The 20,277-nt window shown below is 52.0% G+C and overlaps 1 protein-coding gene across 1 annotated transcript in view; it reads right to left on the bottom strand.

Moving 5' to 3' along the window:
* The window catches only part of LOC144729276 (protein phosphatase 1H-like), an 86,788-nt gene extending 66,599 nt beyond the window's left edge, over positions 1-20,189 (bottom strand). Inside the window, exon 1 of the mRNA XM_078609422.1 lies at positions 19,253-20,189. Within this exon, the coding sequence (XP_078465548.1) occupies positions 19,253-19,524 (272 nt within the window). The 5' untranslated portion in view covers positions 19,525-20,189. The remainder of the gene's footprint in view (positions 1-19,252) is intronic.
* Positions 20,190-20,277: the final 88 nt, after the last annotated feature.

Here is a 20,277-nt window from a genome sequence, read left to right as displayed (position 1 = left end):
CATCAGAAAAACTTTATACAAAGCCTCCATAGCTTCCGTCGAAATGCATTAGACTGGGATGTTGCCAACGCGTGCACGCCCCAGAATGAGCGATGTGATGCCCCCCCCCGCCCCCCAATGACGCTGGCATATGTCGCTTCACGACTTACTCTTGGGTTTGGACCTGTTTTACCGGATTCATCAACCGAAAAGGGCACCGGGCTTGTTTGACGACGCAATGACCACAGCGCCCCAGAATTAAATGGCTAACACGGGAAAGGTCACAACAACAATTCGACAGGATGCGAGGCCAGTGGGCCGCCTTCCGCGTAACCACCCCGAGGAGTGGATTCTCGAGTGAAGAAACTGTCAAAGAGCCTTTGTGCCAATGGCCTCTGGATCACGCTGGGCTTTTGACAATCGATTGATCGGAGTACAGCTGCAAGCCAATGCACAATTTATTTGTGAATAAAAATGCACTGGCACGCACAGAGAAAAAAAAATAACCGTATAGGTCACAGCAGGTAAGCAAATGGAGTTAAATTAATAACGAACAAATGAAGAATACTACACAGAGTTGGTTATACACAGTGGGTAAGCAGCTGCTAGGGTTTGGCAACAAGTCAAGCACTGTAAAGGCACGCAGAAAAGATGATGCCGGATTTCACGCGTGAGGGGACTGCAACGTCGGCTGAGGAGACAGATGGGGAGGTGGATCAAGGTAGCAGTGTCTTGTCAAGGGCAGGTATGTAGAGATATTGGAGAGACAGGCAGCAGCAGCATCACCAAGAATAAGTTTGAAGACAAAAAGAGTTTGCAGCCAAGGGACATGTGGATGGAGAATGTCAGCGGTTCAAAATGTAAGCGGTTCAAGGAATCGGGATAATGTGGTCCATTTCACACGGTTACGTAAGGCGCCCCTGCAGTAGAATCTGAGTTATTACCGTGACGACGACGATAATGAAGGTGACAGCTGAAAGCCCGAATGTTGCCCCATCCCCTACGTATGTACGCACACATTGAACTTCTTTGGCACCGTACATATCCAACCACGCTAACCGGAGGTGCGGGCGAAGGCACGGGCATGAGCCACCTGGAATTCACGACAATTTAAAAGCGGTAATTTCCACGCAGGGCGCGATGGTCTCGTGCGGGGGGCCTTCCTGTACAATCACATCAGCTTGCGCCGCCATTGCATGCTGTGCGGGGCCTGCTTGACTCACAGCAGGTTCCGCGAACTACATCGAGGGCAATGGACAGCAGCAGCAGCAGCTCAGCAGCAGCAGCAGCTCGGCAGCTGTTACAAACAAACAGCTGTGGACAAATTAATACGGCTGGCAATAAAACGATTCCAACAGGACACGTTAAAAATTGCTTTAAACCGTTTCGTGCTTGAATTTAGAGGAGTTCAGATTGAATTCAGGTTTCAGCTTAAAATTAAACGCATTTGCAAACCAGACAACGTCCCTCAACATCTATCTAGAGGCTGCATATTACGCCAACCTTTTCGCTTAGTAAAAAAAATAACCAACCGGGCAATTCGTCTGCTTCCCGTATCTGTCCCTTCACATAAATCGCATCAGCCTCAATGCCTTCTTAGAGGGCTTTTTAACATCAATGCCGAGTCTGATATCACAGCACAATGGGCGCTTAATAAGCGTGACATACACGGAGGTATTTACAGAGGGTAAACACAGAATGTTTGGCTGGAGATAATGAAGCTAAGAGTGGACAGTACAAAAAGCTCAGACATTTACTAAGCCAATTCCACAATGCCATGTATTGGACAAAATAATCATCGGGCTTAAAAGCCCAAGCCAAAATTCTGCATTTGTAATTTCTATAGAAGTGAACATTGATAGATTGTTGTTCGAGCTCTGGCAGTTATGATAACTACAGTAAAACATTTCCACTGAAATATTACGTCTTTAAAAAAAAAATTGCAATAACGCCTGGGTCACTAAATATTATAGGCCTAAAGTTGTTATTCTAAGTTGTGTTGCTTTTATTACCATGCAATTACTTTCATTACCATGCACTGCTGTCTCCCCGTCAACATCTCAGTTGCCACATGGATCATGCATGATGACGCATTTAATTGCAACATTTACCTATACCAACGTTTCAAAGTGGACATTTGCAGATAACTAAATATGGTAAATTGCTCTTTCAAATGCGGTTTCCCTGCACTGATGGTGGAAATCAACATGCCGATGGTGTGGCTTGTGGCTCAAACAAAACTAAAACTGCCGTTGACTTTTCAGTCGAAACTCAATGACGATGACGAATGGACGGACCCATGGCCAGTAACTGAAGTCAGACCAAATCCGATTGTGAGCAGAGTGCTCTAACCACAGCACCACTCTGCCTGGGTGTGAGAATTCTACAAGTCTACCTCTGCCCCTGGTCCCACCTTCTCTTACAAATTCATTTTTTATGAGCGTGAAGATGAAATTGGTTCATATCATATTGCTATTGAATTATTCGTAATCCAAGGGAGTAAACGCAATTCTGACTTGTAGACGCCAGACCAGAATTAGCCAAATCTGAATTTTCATGCTCAACTCTGAAAATTGTATTAAACTGTTTCGGCCTAAAGGATTGCAGGCCAAACGATTGAAATGCCCTTTTTTATTTCCTCCATTATTATGCACAATCTGCCAAGACAGAGCATAATCATACTGTCACTTGCAACAAAACTGCCACGCACGTTAGACATAAAACCCACATTCAAGATCAAAGGCGTTTTTTCTCGTATACAATGTACCCCATTGAAGTGTTCAACATAATAGCGGACTGGCCGAGTTACAGCTCAGTTGACAGAGCAGCAGGCTCCCAGTTGCACGCTTGAGAGTTCAATACCCAGCCAGGTATATGACTCAACCCATCATGACCCTCTGCAGAGTCAACAAATACTTCAAAGGAACTGGCTGAACAAAACAACTGATGTAAATGGGCCTTTTGCATTTACTTTCATGACAGAGTGTTGCATTGACATAGGACCCATATCCAACAGATAAATCATTGCGTCTAAACGTCTGGCAGTTCCCCAGCCTGCCAGCTTATTTAAATTATTTTTTGGCAAATTATGGACTAAATTGCTGGCACACGATATACGGTGCTACTGGCACCACAGGTTCCTTAACGTCCACGGTCAAGCAGACGGAGTGCATTTATTGTTTAATGCGCTCACAGTATTAACCAGGGTGGCTGATGGATTCAACCATTGAACCCCTGCAGGAAGTGGTGAACGCACTACCGCAGCCCCTTAAGACGTGGACGTCAAAACCGGTGCAAAGTTCTGCGCGAATTAAACTAACAGCGCTGACAAACATTCACTCCCAAAAGGCCGTGTTGGCCAATGGGATGTGTAACAATTGCGTTAATTTCTTCATGTGGAAGAACAGCTCTGGGAGGGAGGCGTATCATCTGCCTATTTGCGTTGTTTTATTCATAACACCGTGCAATGTAGTATTACAATAAATTACAGGAGCCATACATTTCACACAAGGAAGAATACGGGAGGTTTGCGAATGTGTAGATGCTGCAGCATTGCCAGGAGGTGGGAGGTTCACAGACAGGGGCCAGTTTAAAATGCTGCGCCTTACCCAGCACATCAATGTGATTGTGGTTGGGTTTACGAGGCGTAACAGTTGTTTTATTGCTGGCATAAGGCAGGCCGTAAATCCATCCTACCGTGTACACACTGGGTTCAAACGCACTCACACACAGATGTATTCTCACAACAGGTCTGTTTTTGCTCCCCCCCCCACCACCACAAGGATCTTGAGTTTTGACTTTCTCACTGCTTTCCGATCAATCTTTACAAGCGACGCTAATCACGCTGATTGCCGCATTAGCGGTTCCAAGCCAACCGCTTGGGCGCTATTTTTGTTAAGAAGGCTTTGGCCACGTTAAATTACATTGAATTCCTTTAAATTGAATCTCAAAGTTGATACGGAGACTGATTCACCGTGTGCTCTTCGCAGGCGACAGCAGCGAGTGCTCTCACTCGATCCGATTACAAAGGGAGTGCTGCTGGCTCGTGCCATGCATCCGAATGGGCGAAGATGAAATTCCACCAGAGCTACCACCTTAGGGAAAGAAGCCTTCATTTCAGGACTTGAAAGGAAACTGGCCACACATGTAATGACCCGTAAGCGTCAATGTCCAGTCCCAATGGCAGTAAAGGCAAACGCAATATAACCTACGGGAAAATGTCAAGCATTGCACAAAAACGTACAATGTTTTAATCTGGATATTTTTACTATTTCATTCATGTTCGGTCATACTTTTTTTATTTCATCAGAATTGAATTTCACTTTGGAAGGAACACCTGACTCGCAATCACACCATAAATAAGCAGGTAACAATGCTTCCTTCCCACACACATTCCTGCGGAGGGAGCTGGTAGGAACGTTGGGTTGCTCGGTCAATGGCCAGGGTCAACAGCGGCGTGGTGTATTCCGCAAATATGCCCGACTGTGAGGGCGGGCACAAGCTGGCGTGAGTTGGTTAAACGTTGAGTTTTATAAGGGCACCACAGGGTGACCAGCCCCTCCCCACCCAGCCCCAACCCTCTCACCCCCCACCCAGCCCCTCCCCACCCTCCCCACCCAGCCCCTCCCCACCTAGCCCCTCTCTCCCCACCCAGCCCCTCCCTGCACGACGGACGGACACAATAATCCCCTGTGGGCTGGTGTAACCAGGAGGTTCCTACCAGTATTAACATATCATCAGTCCCAGGCAGTGAACTGCTTCAGCAGAATTTGTTTTTCCAGGTAAACTTTGGACTGGTTCAACATTCAGTGTCTTCATCAGTAGTCAGACAACCCAATGCAGGTGAACTGTCATTTGTTTATAGGTAAAGGCCCACACCTCTCCATTTGATATGGGTTCTCTGTAATACGATGAAGGCGGTGACTTCAAATCCCTGTTGGAGGGTCAATCCCTCCAGAGTCCATCAAATGAGTCGCATTTTATATTTGGCGAACAACAGTGGTCGCGTGCAGACACCGGCCCATGGCACAAGCAGTGGATTTCCAGCACTGGCCTTGGGCCTCCTTCGAGTGGGGACACACAGTGATGTGTGCATTGTTGTGCGACTAACTCCTTGGGCAATACTTTGGTCCATAATGTGATGCACCTGCAATTCATTGTACATTAACGTACAGCTAAAAGGTGGGTATCGTGTTGAAATAGAAAATTCTGTGTAAAATATTTTTTTACCTCAGCAAGTAAACAAGATTCTGACGCATGTTTAGCATAATTAACTCGTGTTTAAAATAGATAAGAAATGTGTGCAGTATTTTTTTTTCTGCGAAGCATCTTTCTTTAAAAAAAGGTTGTGAATGTCCACAATTGGTTGTTAATCATATTAAGAGTTTCGGTTTAATCTTCCCTGTTTTTTTGGGGGAATTAAGATCTTCTGAGAGATGGACTGATGAACCCAGTTCATGTGCAGGTGCTGGAAGATTGCCGCATCACAAGGTAGTGAGAGATGGCGGTGGATTAGGGAGGACTTCATCCAACAAGATTGAACATGGCCGATGATGATTTGAGAAATAATGCTTTCATTGACTACATGTAAAATAAACTTTTGTATTTTACCAGATAAGGTACACTGAGCTATGTGGAGTGAACAACCAGGACCCGGAGAAAAACCCATGCGACCATGGGGAGAACATGCAAACTCCAAATATACAGGCGTGAGGGTTGGGGTCGAACCCACGGCTTCCTGTATACCAGGCGAGGTAGTTAACATCTCGCCATCGTGCGAGATGTCATTTATGATGTAAATTTGCACATTCACTCAACGCATTCTCCTCCAAACCTTTCCTCAAGTATTGAAATCATGCGAATTGTTCACACAATGTACACAAACAGCTGGGATGGTTCCTGGGTAAAATATGATATTCTACTACGCTGTTGTGATCGATTATTCGGGCATCTTAGAAAATGGCGGCCACCCCAAATATCATTTCCCTGAAAAGGAAACCGCGTAAAAAAACACACGCACAGCATGATGTGGGTCATGGTGATGATGATGTCACCAAGCCCCACCTTTCACCTCCCGCCCTGCGGCACATATGAAAACAGAGGTGAGACTTTCCAAACATTTTTGAGTCGTCCGATTAGGCGAGCAATCTAACCGACTATCGGCAGTATAATCGATTCGATAGCCCTGCCCCCACCCCTATCAGTATGGACTTTTGACATCAAACAAACAACAAGTACCTTCAAAAAATAAAACAGTACGTACTAAGTTACCTGGTGTAAAACGCTCCTCAATGCCATAGTGAGCTGTGTGCGGTGGCACACACGGCAGACAAGAGCTGATAAATGTTGAGTCAAACTCTTTCCCACCTGGTGTGGCTGAGCCGCCCATGAAATGGCAAATGCGGCGCAAATGGGTGAACAGCTTGCCGCCTGCAGACCTGATCGTTATTTCCCAATAACGGTTGGGTTCTTTCTCCAGTTTTCCTCCCACCTGCAAAACCACCCTGAAATTAGACGAAGCCAAACATCCCAATGCAGGACCCTCCTGACAACAACAAGAAAAGAGCCCCCTGAGAATCAATTTAGGCTTATCTGGCTTTTTCTCACGACTCGTTCAATGCTTAAAAAATAATCACAACATTCGTCCTGTTTCTACCCCTAGAGTGCCAAATCCACCACCTCTCTTCGCATCCCCCCCCACACAATTTCGCAATATCATGCCATACTCCACAAAGAAGTGCAGTAATAAATGCAATTAGCATCCTGTATTGTTGTGTTTACATATTTATTACCACGGCTGACTGGTTTCCAGGGGCACTATCAGCATCTCATTTAATTCACTGTTCTTGAAATAGCAATTGAGATTCAAGTTTTATTTTGCAAGAGGCACAGGGCCCCATACAATTACGGTGAGAATGATTTGTTGTGCAGATGTGACATTTAAGCTATTATTATATTGAAGTAAATGTTCCTATTACAGAGACTCCTCTACTTACGAACACTCTACTTACGAACTTTCAGAGATACGAACAAACCTGTTCGTATGTCCAGTTGCCTGTTCGGGCCGAGAGTCGTAAGTTCAACCACCGCGCAATAGATGGCGGTTGTGGAATCTACATCTGCAGAACATAAAGAACCAGTGGCATCTACATCTACAGGAGATTATACAACTTTTAAAGCCATTCCCCGTGTTTAGTGTACATGCCGTACAACACGTTTGGAATCGACAGGAGTAAAGTTGAACTTACGAACAAATTAACTTACGAACAGACCTCTGGAATTGAACTCATTCGTAAGTAGCGGAGTCCATGTATATAATTATAATTGACAGCACTTTGTCAATTCAATGCTGGATGACCCTTCCAATACTTAATCGTATCAGTCTGGGGGTTGTTTGATCATACGTCACGCTATTCTAAATGTATATTTAACGTTTAATTTCAAGTAGTTTTTTGAGTTGCAACAGAAAATACGACTGCAATGTGAGCCATGTCTTGTGTACCGTGCTGTCCACTCGGCAAAGCAGCTAACAGACAGCGCAGCTGGAACGATGCAGTGATGCACCAAATCATATTGATTCTTAAGCTCACAGCATGTGCATAAAATCATGAATTGTAAAAATCTACGTTTCTTTCAATTCATATACACGACTGCATTCAATGAGCCCATCTTAGAACTGGAGCCACATGAGGTGCAACCATTAAAACACGTGTTCTAAAGTAAAATGTTTGATAACTCAATTCACTAGATTACTCAGCAATGAGGGGATGGAGTGGTTAATGCTTACTTGTGAACTTTTACTCCAATGCAGTTACTATGCACTTTAATTATTACACGTGCCGCTCTTCCTATGTAATTAATTGCAGACGTGTTAATTAGACTACACGAATACAAAACTTCATGTACATTTTCCCCACACTCAATTTATAACTGTAATTACATTTTCCACCATTCAAGTCTAAGATGTATTATTCTCATAATAACGTTTATGCGAGCACATGCATGTGTGTTCATTATGGTCAGGCACTTTTTATTGTAAAGGAGTTACGTTTACAGGTTGAATATTTATTTATATGTACCGAGTCCAGTATTTAAATATGAATGTTTTCATCAATGGGAACATTATTTTATACGCTTGCTTTCACGACTAATGTTAGGATTCATAGTTTATATTGTGTAGGGTTAATGCAACCCACTCAGAACTCATTCCACTGATTTTATTAAACTAGCAGGAACCCGCGGAACGTACCCCGGCGAACACTTTTACAATGTGGTGTTTATGTTTTACGCATTTGCATACTTTAGAATCGTAATTAATTTAAAGTTCAATTATTTTTTTGCATAGCATTTCATGTAATTTGACTAAATGTTATTGTATTTTTTACAATTCGTGTTTTGCACTCCCATCTGTCTTGACTTGATCACCCCCTCTCCTCCACCTCACCAGTGTCGCGTGACGTCACTGGCATCATGTCGGTACGTCATAACCCCCCCTCACCACTCCGCCAACTCACCAGTGCTGCGTGACGTAATCAACCCGTCCCTACCACGCCCGTGTCTCGTGACGTCACCCCCTCATCCACTCACCCCGATCTTGCGTGACGTCATCACCGATGTCCAATTGACTTGCGTCACGTGACGTTCTTACCCGTCTCCTCAGCGTTTCTTAACGTCACACCCCCAGTGACGCGTGACGTCATAACACCCATTTGCCACCTCCGCGTCTCGTGACATCATCTCCCACCCAGCCTCACCACAAACTGGCATCACCCGGCACGGACTCTCCAACTCCACCTCAACCCTCCACTCCACCTCACCCCTCCACTCCACCTCACCCCTCCACTCCACCTCACCCCTCCACTCCACCTCGACCAGATTTGAAGCTTTCGTGACTGCAAGGATTCACACTCTTAGTTTTTTCGGTAAAGTCACGTAGGTAAAAAAAATGAAATTAAAATTAATAAAAATAAAATAATAAAAATCACGACGTTTCGGAGGCAACACAAGGTGCTTGTGCACAAACATGTCCACGTATACGTACACCTCGTGCTCTCTTTTAGCCCCCCCCCCCTCCCAATACGTTCCATTCATTGGCTACCACATTCTGATAAGCTTCCCCCCTTTCCTCCCCCTTAACTTGTATTTAAGAACTTGCATCTTGGAATCTCTGCCTCACTTGATACAGCAAATCTGGCTGCGACGGTCCCACCTGATGACGGAGACTTGTGTTGTCTCCGAAACGTCGTGATTTTTATTATTTTATTTTTATTAATTTTAATTTCATTTTTTACCTACGTGACTTTACCGAAAAAACTAAGAGTATGAGTATCCACCTCAACCCTCAACTCCACCTCACCCCTCCACCTCGCCCCTCCACCTCGCCCCTCCACTCCACCTCACCCCTCCACTCCACCTCAACCCCTCCACTCCACCTCAACCCCTCCACTCCACCTCACCCACTCCACTCCACCCACTCCACTCCACCTCGCCCCTCCACTCCACCTCACCTCACCCCTCCACTCCACCTCAACCCTCCACTCCACCTCAACCCTCCACTCCACCTCACCCCTCCACTCCACCTCGCCCCTCCACTCCACCTCACCCCTCCACTCCACCCCCTCCACTCCACCTCACCCCCTCCACTCCACCTCACCCCTCCACTCCACCTCACCCCTCCATTCCACCTCAACCCTCCACTCCACCTAACCCCCTCCACTCCACCTCACCCCTCCACTCCACCTCACCCCTCCACTCCACCTCACCCCTCCACTCCACCTCACCCCTCCACTCCACCTCACCCACTCCACCTCACCCCTCCACTCCACCTCACCCCTCCACTCCACCTCACCCCTCCACTCCACCTCACCCCTCCACCTCACCCCCTCCACTCCACCTCACCCCCTCCACTCCACCTCACCCCTCCACTCCACCTCACCCCTCCACTCCACCTCACCCCTCCACTCCACCTCACCCCCTCCACTCCACCTCACCCCTCCACTCCACCTCACCTCTCCACTCCACCTCAACCCTCCACTCCACCTAACCCCCTCCACTCCACCTCACCCACTCCACCTCACCCACTCCACCCCACCTCACCCCTCCACTCCACCTCACCCCTCCACTCCACCTCACCCCTCCACCTCACCCCTCCACTCCACCTCACCCCTCCACCTCACCCCTCCACTCCACCTCACCCCTCCACCTCACCCCTCCACCTCACCCCTCCACTCCACCTCACCCCTCCACTCCACCTCACCCCTCCACCTAACCCCTCCACTCCACCTCACCTCACCCCTCCACTCCACCTCAACCCTCCACTCCACCTCACCCCCTCCACTCCACCTCACCCACTCCACCTCACCCACTCCACCCCACCTCACCCCTCCACTCCACCTCACCCCCTCCACTCCACCTCACCCACTCCACCTCACCCACTCCACCCCACCTCACACCTCCACTCCACCTCACCCCTCCACCTCACCCCTCCACTCCACCTCGCCCCTCCACTCCACCTCACCCACTCCACCCCACCTCACCCCTCCACTCCACCTCACCCCTCCACTCCACCTCACCCACTCCACCCCACCTCACCCACTCCACCCCACCTCACCCACTCCACCCCACCTCACCCCTCCACTCCACCTAACCCCCTCCACCCCACCTCACCCCTCCACTCCACTCCACCTCACCCCCTTCACTCCACCTCACCCCCTCCACTCCACCTCACCCCTCCACTCCACCTAACCCCCTCCACTCCACCTCACCCACTCCACCTCACCCACTCCACCCCACCTCACCCCTCCACTCCACCTCACCCCTCCACTCCACCTCGCCCCTCCACTCCACCTCACCCCTCCACTCCACCCACTCCACCTCACCCCCTCCTCTCAACCTCACCCCTCCACTCCACCCACTCCACCCCACCTCACCCCCTCCTCTCAACCTCACCCCTCCACTCCACCTCGCCCCTCCACTCCACCTCACCCCTCCACTCCACCTCACCCCTCCACTCCACCTCACCCCTCCACTCCACCTCAACCCTCCACTCCACCTCACCCCTCCACTCCACCTCGCCCCTCCACTCCACCTCACCCCTCCACTCCACCCCCTCCACTCCACCTCACCCCTCCACCTCACCCCTCCACTCCACCTCACCCCTCCACCTCACCCCTCCACCTCACCCCTCCACTCCACCTCACCCCTCCACTCCACCTCACCCCTCCACCTCACCCCTCCACTCCACCTCAACCCTCCACTCCACCTCACCCCCTCCACTCCACCTCACCCACTCCACCTCACCCTCTCCACCCCACCTCACCCCTCCACTCCACCTCACCCCCTCCACTCCACCTCACCCACTCCACCTCACCCACTCCACCCCACCTCACACCTCCACTCCACCTCACCCCTCCACCTCACCCCTCCACTCCACCTCGCCCCTCCACTCCACCTCACCCACTCCACCCCACCTCACCCCTCCACTCCACCTCACCCCTCCACTCCACCTCACCCACTCCACCCCACCTCACCCACTCCACCCCACCTCACCCCTCCACTCCACCTAACCCCCTCCACCCCACCTCACCCCTCCACTCCACTCCACCTCACCCCCTTCACTCCACCTCACCCCCTCCACTCCACCTCACCCCTCCACTCCACCTAACCCCCTCCACTCCACCTCACCCACTCCACCTCACCCACTCCACCCCACCTCACCCCTCCACTCCACCTCACCCCTCCACTCCACCTCGCCCCTCCACTCCACCTCACCCCTCCACTCCACCCACTCCACCTCACCCCCTCCTCTCAACCTCACCCCTCCACTCCACCCACTCCACCCCACCTCACCCCCTCCTCTCAACCTCACCCCTCCACTCCACCTCGCCCCTCCACTCCACCTCACCCCTCCACTCCACCTCACCCCTCCACTCCACCTCACCCCTCCACTCCACCTCAACCCTCCACTCCACCTCACCCCTCCACTCCACCTCGCCCCTCCACTCCACCTCACCCCTCCACTCCACCCCCTCCACTCCACCTCACCCCCTCCACTCCACCTCACCCCTCCACTCCACCTCACCCCTCCATTCCACCTCAACCCTCCACTCCACCTAACCCCCTCCACTCCACCTCACCCCTCCACTCCACCTCACCCCTCCACTCCACCTCACCCCTCCACTCCACCTCACCCCTCCACTCCACCTCACCCCTCCACTCCACCTCACCCACTCCACCTCACCCACTCCACCACACCTCACCCCTCCACTCCACCTCACCCACTCAACCCTCCACTCCACCTAACCCCCTCCACTACACCTCACCCACTCCACCCCACCTCACCCCTCCACCTCACCCCTCCACTCCACCTCACCCCTCCACTCCACCTCACCCCTCCACTCCACCTCACCACCTCACCCCCTCCACTCCACCTCACCCCCTCAACTCCACCTCACCCCTCCACTCCACCTCACCCCTCCACTCCACCTCACCCCTCCACTCCACCTCACCCCTCCACTCCACCTCACCCCTCCACTCCACCTCACCCCTCCACTCCACCTCACCCCCTCCACTCCACCTCACCCCTCCACTCCACCTCACCTCTCCACTCCACCTCAACCCTCCACTCCACCTAACCCCCTCCACTCCACCTCACCCACTCCACCTCACCCACTCCACCCCACCTCACCCCTCCACTCCACCTCACCCCTCCACTCCACCTCACCCCTCCACCTCACCCCTCCACTCCACCTCACCCCTCCACCTCACCCCTCCACTCCACCTCACCCCTCCACCTCACCCCTCCACCTCACCCCTCCACTCCACCTCACCCCTCCACTCCACCTCACCCCTCCACCTCACCCCTCCACTCCACCTCACCTCACCCCTCCACCTCAACCCTCCACTCCACCTCACCCCCTCCACTCCACCTCACCCACTCCACCTCACCCACTCCACCCCACCTCACCCCTCCACTCCACCTCACCCCCTCCACTCCACCTCACCCACTCCACCTCACCCACTCCACCCCACCTCACACCTCCACTCCAACTCACCCCTCCACTCCACCTCGCCCCTCCACTCCACCTCACCCACTCCACCCCACCTCACCCCTCCACTCCACCTCACCCCTCCACTCCACCTCACCCACTCCACCCCACCTCACCCCTCCACTCCACCTCACCCACTCCACCCCACCTCACCCCTCCACTCCACCTAACCCCCTCCACCCCACCTCACCCCTCCACTCCACCTCACCCCCTCCACTCCACCTCACCCCCTCCACTCCACCTCACCCCTCCACTCCACCTAACCCCCTCCACTCCACCTCACCCACTCCACCTCACCCACTCCACCCCACCTCACCCCTCCACTCCACCTCACCCCTCCACTCCACCTCGCCCCTCCACTCCACCTCACCCCTCCACTCCACCCACCCCACCTCACCCCCTCCTCTCAACCTCACCCCTCCACTCCACCCACTCCACCCCACCTCACCCCCTCCTCTCAACCTCACCCCTCCACTCCACCTCGCCCCTCCACTCCACCTCACCCCTCCACTCCACCTCACCCCTCCACTCCACCTCACCCCTCCACTCCACCTCACCCCTCCACTCCACCTCACCCCTCCACTCCACCTCACCCCTCCACTCCACCTCACCCCTCCACTCCACCTCACCCACTCCACCTCACCCCTCCACTCCACCTCACCCCCTCCACTCCACCTCACCCCTCCACTCCACCTCACCCCTCCACTCCACCTCACCCCTCCACTCCACCTCACCCCCTCCACTCCACCTCACCCACTCCACCTCACCCCTCCACTCCACCTCACCCCTCCACTCCACCTCACCCCTCCACTCCACCTCACCCCTCCACTCCACCTCAACCCTCCACTCCACCTAACCCCCTCCACTCCACCTCACCCACTCCACCTCACCCACTCCACTCCACCCCACCTCACCCCTCCACTCCACCTCACCCCTCCACTCCACCTCACCCCTCCACCCCACCTCACCCCTCCACCCCACCTCACTCCCTCCACTCCACCTCAGCTCAATCAACCCCCACCCACCTCGCCACCCGGCCAAACCTGTTTTCTTTTCTTGTGCGCTCAGTTGCGTTAAAGATAAACAAACAAAGCATATTATTACACAAACTAGAACTAGAGAGAGAGAGATAACACCATCTTAAATGCATGATAGCAAACCACTAGAGATAGAAATTCATAATTAATTCAGGGTTTTGCAAACTCCGGTCCGGCGACCCACATCTTTCCGCGTTTACAAATTTCCTTCGCATTTAAAATATAAATTAACCTGTTCCACGCTGCACTTGCCCAATGATTCTTAAACACGTCCCACGTGACGAGCTAAGCAATCAAGGCTGTAAAGTCACGTAGGTAAAACATCAAAATTAATAAAAATAAAATTAATTTTGATGTTTTACCTACGTCCCTTTACCGAAAAAACCTAAGAATATGAATCCTTGCAGTCACGAAAGCTTCAAATCTAGAATCAAGGCTGTCTGCATCACGTGGAACACGATACAGTCCTCTACTCGCACACTTGAGATCTCAATCTTGATTTCAAACCGGCTCTCTATTAACGCAGACGGCGTGAATTCCGAGCGCAGCACGTGACATGTGTTGAACAATCATCGGGCGTGTGCAGCGTGGAACGAGTCAATTCGTAAACGCGGGCAAGACGTAGCATGGTGGATGGCGAGGGCTGGAGTTTGTAAACCCTGACTTAATTGATAATTTATTCTATTTTAATTCCAGAAATACATTTAAATCAACCTGAACAAGTTAAGTCTTCATAGCGCCAATCCCCATAATAGTAATTGACACTTAACCAATTAACGCGTAACTAAAATCAAAATAGCATTACAATTCCAGCTTCATTACCAACACAATACACCGTAATGTAAGCGAGGAAATCATACTTTCACCGACCGATAAATAGATTCACCGTATGAAACGAATCTAACCTAACAATCACAACCAATCAGTCAGCAACCAACTCTAAGTCATTAAACCGATGCACATGCATGGCTGGCCTGATGACATTACGGGCCTCTTATTGAGTAACTGAACCTGGGTGTTCACTCCTGCGAGAGCAGACATCGTGCCAACGCCTGATGGATATTGGGTTGTAATCTCCAGCGAAACGTCGTAAAATTGTCAAAACCCGATGCTTGCTTTGAAACATTCTGGTTTGCTGGTAAAACAATTCGGTTGGCATATTTGTCCACGTGACAAATAGATTTGAACCCAAAAGTAACTACAGTAATTATGAATCAATATAAAATATTTTAATATTGCTACATTTAACGGATTTATGTTGGGACAATAGAGTTTTGCATTTATGACAAAAACTAATTTTGTTTAATGAAAATATATGAAAAGTAAATTATTTTCAACAATTCCATGAAGGAACCACTTTATTTCCAACCAAATAAGCTTCACAGTAACCAACGATTTTTTTTAAATTTTATACGCCAGCAAAGATCAGCCCTAAAATAGTGAGAATTTGCTTGGAATGGGGCATTATTTAGAAATTGCCAACTATATAAAGTAACCTGTTTTTATATTAACTACTCATAGCAATTGGTAATGGTAAAACATCCTCTAAAACCAAGACATGATAAATGAATCCCATGATGCTTCAACTGAAATCCCCCGTTTGGTATTAACACGTTCGTTCGGAGTGGGCAGGTAGGAACTTGGTTGGACAGCGCATTCGTGCACGACAGACAGACAAATAATCCCTGGTGGGCAGTATGGAACCTGTTGTTCCTACCTGTATAAGTGTAGTGGTAGGAACCTCCTGGTTCCACTAGCCCATAGGAGATTATTGTGTCCGTCCGTCATGCATCCAAAAATGGGAGGGGTGGGGCTGGGTGGAGAAGGGAGGGTGGGGAGGGGCTGGGTGGGGAGGGTGGGGAGGGGCTGGGTGGGGAGGGTGGGGAGGGGCTGGGTGGAGAGGGTGGGGAGGAGCTGGGTGGAGAGGGTGGGGCTGGGTGGGGGGGTGGGAGGGGTGGGGCTGGTCACCCCGTGGCGCCCTTATATCAACGTTGAACCTACTCACGCCGTCTTGTGCCCGCCCTCGGGCATATTTGCGGAATACACCACGCCGCCGTTGACCCTGGCCATTGACCGAGCAACCCAACGTTCCTACCAGCTCCCTCCGCAGGAATGTGTTATAAGGGCACCACGGAGTGACCAGCACCTCCCCACCCAGCCCCTCCCCACCCAGCCCCTCCCCACACAGCCCCTCCCCACACAGCCCCTCCCCACACAGCCCCTCCCCACACAGCCCCTCCCCACACAGCCCCTCTCCACCCAGCCCCACCCCTCCCAGCCCCCACCCCCTCCAGCCCCCACCCCCCCCTCCCCATATGCATGACAGACAAATAATCCCTGGTGGGCAGTGTGGAACCTGTTGTTCCTACCTGTAAAACAGGTGTGTCTCGCTCAACAAGCGCTCTTTTTTCGATAACTCACTATAACGGGCATTTCATGACTTCAGACCAATTTGTTCGCAAAACGAGCAAAATGTTCACTTAGCAAGTGGAGACCGATCAGGCAGGGGGCGCACCATTTACGGCCTTCGGCCAAGAAAGTCACGAAAAAAATTGCACACGAACGACGCATCCACGCAAGCACCCGATGCTCCGTTTTGAAGTTTTAAAATGAAACATCTTTGAATTGTATTATGTTTTGAATAGATAATTTTATTTCTTCATTAAAAACTTATCATTTTACATCTGGAAGACTTCATTTAAAACAACATTTTGTGTGAATTTTCTCTCGTCGTTAAGTAGATGGCCTTGCTGGGGGTTCGGTTCGAGGCGGACTTTCACCTGTTTGGGATTGCGGGATCGAGATAAGGCGACACACAGCTGCTGGCCGTGTGAGAAGACCGCCGTCTGCCGATCGATTCCAACCATAATCGAACGTCTGTCCCTGAGCCTCCGTCGTTCATGCAGGGGGCGCGTAGGTTTGCAGCGCCCCCTGCATGAAAATGACGGAAAATGCAGCATTCATCACAGATCAAGCTTATATAAGAGTATTACTTTCTTTTAAATTTACAATTCGTATTTCTCCCGTTAAAAAGTTGTTCAAGAGTGGAAAATTGGTGGGGCTGAAACGTATCTGCTCAGCTTTTAACATGAGAGTCAATGGGAAAACAGTGATCGTGCAAGGAGTTTTCGCTTACTGAGCAATTTTTGCAAAACGTATTTCGCTTGTTATGCAAGACACACCTGTAACACAAACTACAGGCGTATGTATGCTGGACTTCTTTCACACCGTACGTAGTAGCCAACCGTGCTAATCACAGGTATTTGCCACGCAGACATCTGTGTGGCGGACATACAGTGATGAGGTGTGCACAAAACGTCACCCTACTAATCGCATCACGTTAAACGCAGCAGCGTGTAGGGTTTGCACAGCTAACCCACTGAGTTCCCCCTGCCCCCACTGCGATAAAACCATCATGCTATTTATACAAGGCGACGCGTGGAGGGCAGAGGGCCTGTAATAATAATTAATCCTCGATGATATCCACACCAGCTGGCACGCCGAGAGGGTGAGACCTTATATAACGGATGCCGCTGTCCGATGGCGAATGCCCTCCTCCTTCAAAGCGTGGTCCGGTCATTTTAGCTGCCACATGTGACTCCCATTACGCGGCACCATGGCTGTTGATTGACAGGTAAATGAGCCACATGCACCCGGGGCCCTTGATGATAATTTGCTCTTTAATGAGTTTGAGCATTTGCCCTGAAACGGTGTGCCTCATTCACTCTGTGCGCTGTGCAAATCGCCTTTTAAGACGCTGAGTGCTGCTACACTGGCGCGATCATTGGCGCCCGAACACAAGGCAGGCGGGTTAGCGGTCAACTTTGCGTACGCAGCAACTGGCTTAAAATACAAGTGCGGCGTTAATGGGGAGTGAAAGTTATCATCAGGCACCCAGTGTTACTAAGGTGGACTTTAGCTTGCCCTCCTTACACATGGTTGGTGATGGGAGATAGACACGGTGATCCAATGTATGGTATTATTGCACTGATGTCCAGCGAACCTGCCCCTTCCTTCTCAACAAGTGATTGAATAGTGTGAACACGATGGATCCTTTTCTTACAGAGGAAGCGTTAAAATGTTGAGTACGCGTATCAAGCCCGGTGGGAGATGTGCAGAGGATTTAAAACGGAACGTTGTTTCCTCTATAATTTATCCGTGTTATGGGTGAGCCTGTACAGTACTGTACCGTATAGTGAACACCCAAGGGTGCAGAGTAAATTGCCTTACTGGGTCTTGCATGTCAAATGACAAATTACAGGGCAGCTCTGAAAACTGTGCATTTCCAACTGGTACCCGGAGCATTAAATGAGCAAAAAAATGCACAATTCAGTAATCAACTTCATGGGCCATCATTTTCAGGAAAACTGACATCATAGACCCCCACACTATTGTCATCGTGAAAACACAATGGCCAGCGACAAAGCTCGTTCATCGTTCTCGCACGACGGGGCGCCACTGCCACAAATTACCATCACCGCCGTAGTCGCAACGCAGCTACCCCGCCACTGCACTGATCACCACATCGCCTCCACCCATTGTCACGATCAACAACGCATCAGGAAATCAGCACCAGCGCTCTCATACCCAACACATCACTGGCAATGCCACCGTTCCTACCGACACAATGATTCTCATCACCACCACCACCACGCCATACTCACCACCACCACCTCCAGCATCAAAGGCAAAGATCCCCCGTATAGCCTGTGACAGACTGTTGGGGCAAGTGCTGTTGGCGAGCATCTATGAAGGCCGGCACGGCACACGAGGGGGTAGGTGGCCAGCACCACGCCCGGCCGCCTTTAGCTCCCTAGTGGCGATGTTTACACACCACACCAGGTACTCATTTGAGGCTGAGTCAACCTAGGGGAGGCCCAGGACCGATTCAGATCATCGTCACTGGTGTTGGTGGCCGTGAGCGGGAATCGAACTGGGATCGCCGGGTTCGTCGCGCAGCGCACTAACCGCTGCGCCACCGCTCCCCACTCCTCCAATACCACCAATTCGCCCGAGCCATCATTATTCGACACGACATCTGAATGAGTTATCATCGCCACTGGCCATCATAACAGCCGTGCACATCCATCACCGTCTCTCCATCACATCACCGCAGCCATCGCCGGGCGAACATTCACCGCGACATCACCGCCACCACCACCACCCACGAGCCCCGGGCCCAGCGCTTACTCTGCGTATCCCGTGGCCCAGGGCATCTTGCGCCCGCCCTCCCTGGGGATGAGGATGGGCCGCACGAGGTGGTCCGCGGAGCACTCCGCCTCGTCCGCGCTCAGGTTGAGGAACTCTGGGCGCGAGTAGGGGAAGCGCACGGGCAGCGCCTCGGCACCGTCCGTGCCGTGTCCACCTCCTCCACCTCCACCACCACCTCCTCCACTGTCAGCCGAGCCCGGCAGCATCCCCCCCACCATGCTCGCCACGGCGTTGCGCACTCGGCTCAGCATGGTCCGATCCCTGGTGTGTCTCTCTCTGTCTCTGTGTCTCTCTCTGTCTCTCTCTGTGTCTCTCTCTGTCTCTGCGTGTCTCTCTCTCTGTGTCTCTGCTCAGGCTGCGTGTGCGCCTGCGCCGGCTCTCGATGTGCGCTCTCTGCGCCGGCTCACTGCAGGGCCCGTCCCCGCTCCTTCGGCACTTGTCGATCTCTCCCGCCAGGCCGGTGCGTCAACGGCTCCTGCTCGATCCGCCCGGCTCCCTCCCTCCCTGCCTCGAGGTCACTTCGCCTCCTGCCGCGTCCACGTCGACCGCTCCGGGTGGAGCCGCAGCCCCTGCCAGGTGTCCCCTGCCAGGTGTCCCCTGCCAGGTGTCCCCGGGCAGAGGGAGACGCGGAGGGAGACGCGGCGGGGCTCGGGAGCGACCTCTCTGCCCGACCGTGGCCGTGCGGGCAGACGCAGCGAGCGGGGAGAGGGATCAGCTGTGGGGCGGGGAGACGCGGGGGGGGGGCCCAATACGGAGCGGGCACTGTGACACTGCGGGGGGGAGGGACACGGAGCCCCCCCGGAACAGACTCGCCGCTGCTCGCGGAGACCCGGCACGGGCACGGGCTGGGGCGTGCGCTGCTGCTGCTGTGGGGGGAGCGCGACCCGGGTGGCCAACAACAGACCTGGTCGCTGGAGGCGGGGCCTGGAGGCACGAGGGCGGGGCTATAGGGTCTGGAGGCGGGGCTGTGGGAATGGGGGCGGAGCTCTAAGGGGGGATGGGTC

Source organism: Lampetra planeri, chromosome 32 (genome assembly GCF_965212315.1).
Source record: "Lampetra planeri chromosome 32, kcLamPlan1.2.h2, whole genome shotgun sequence".
NCBI lineage: Eukaryota > Metazoa > Chordata > Hyperoartia > Petromyzontiformes > Petromyzontidae > Lampetra > Lampetra planeri.
Note: the sequence above shows the minus strand (reverse complement) of the source record. Positions and strands in the feature narration are given on the sequence as shown.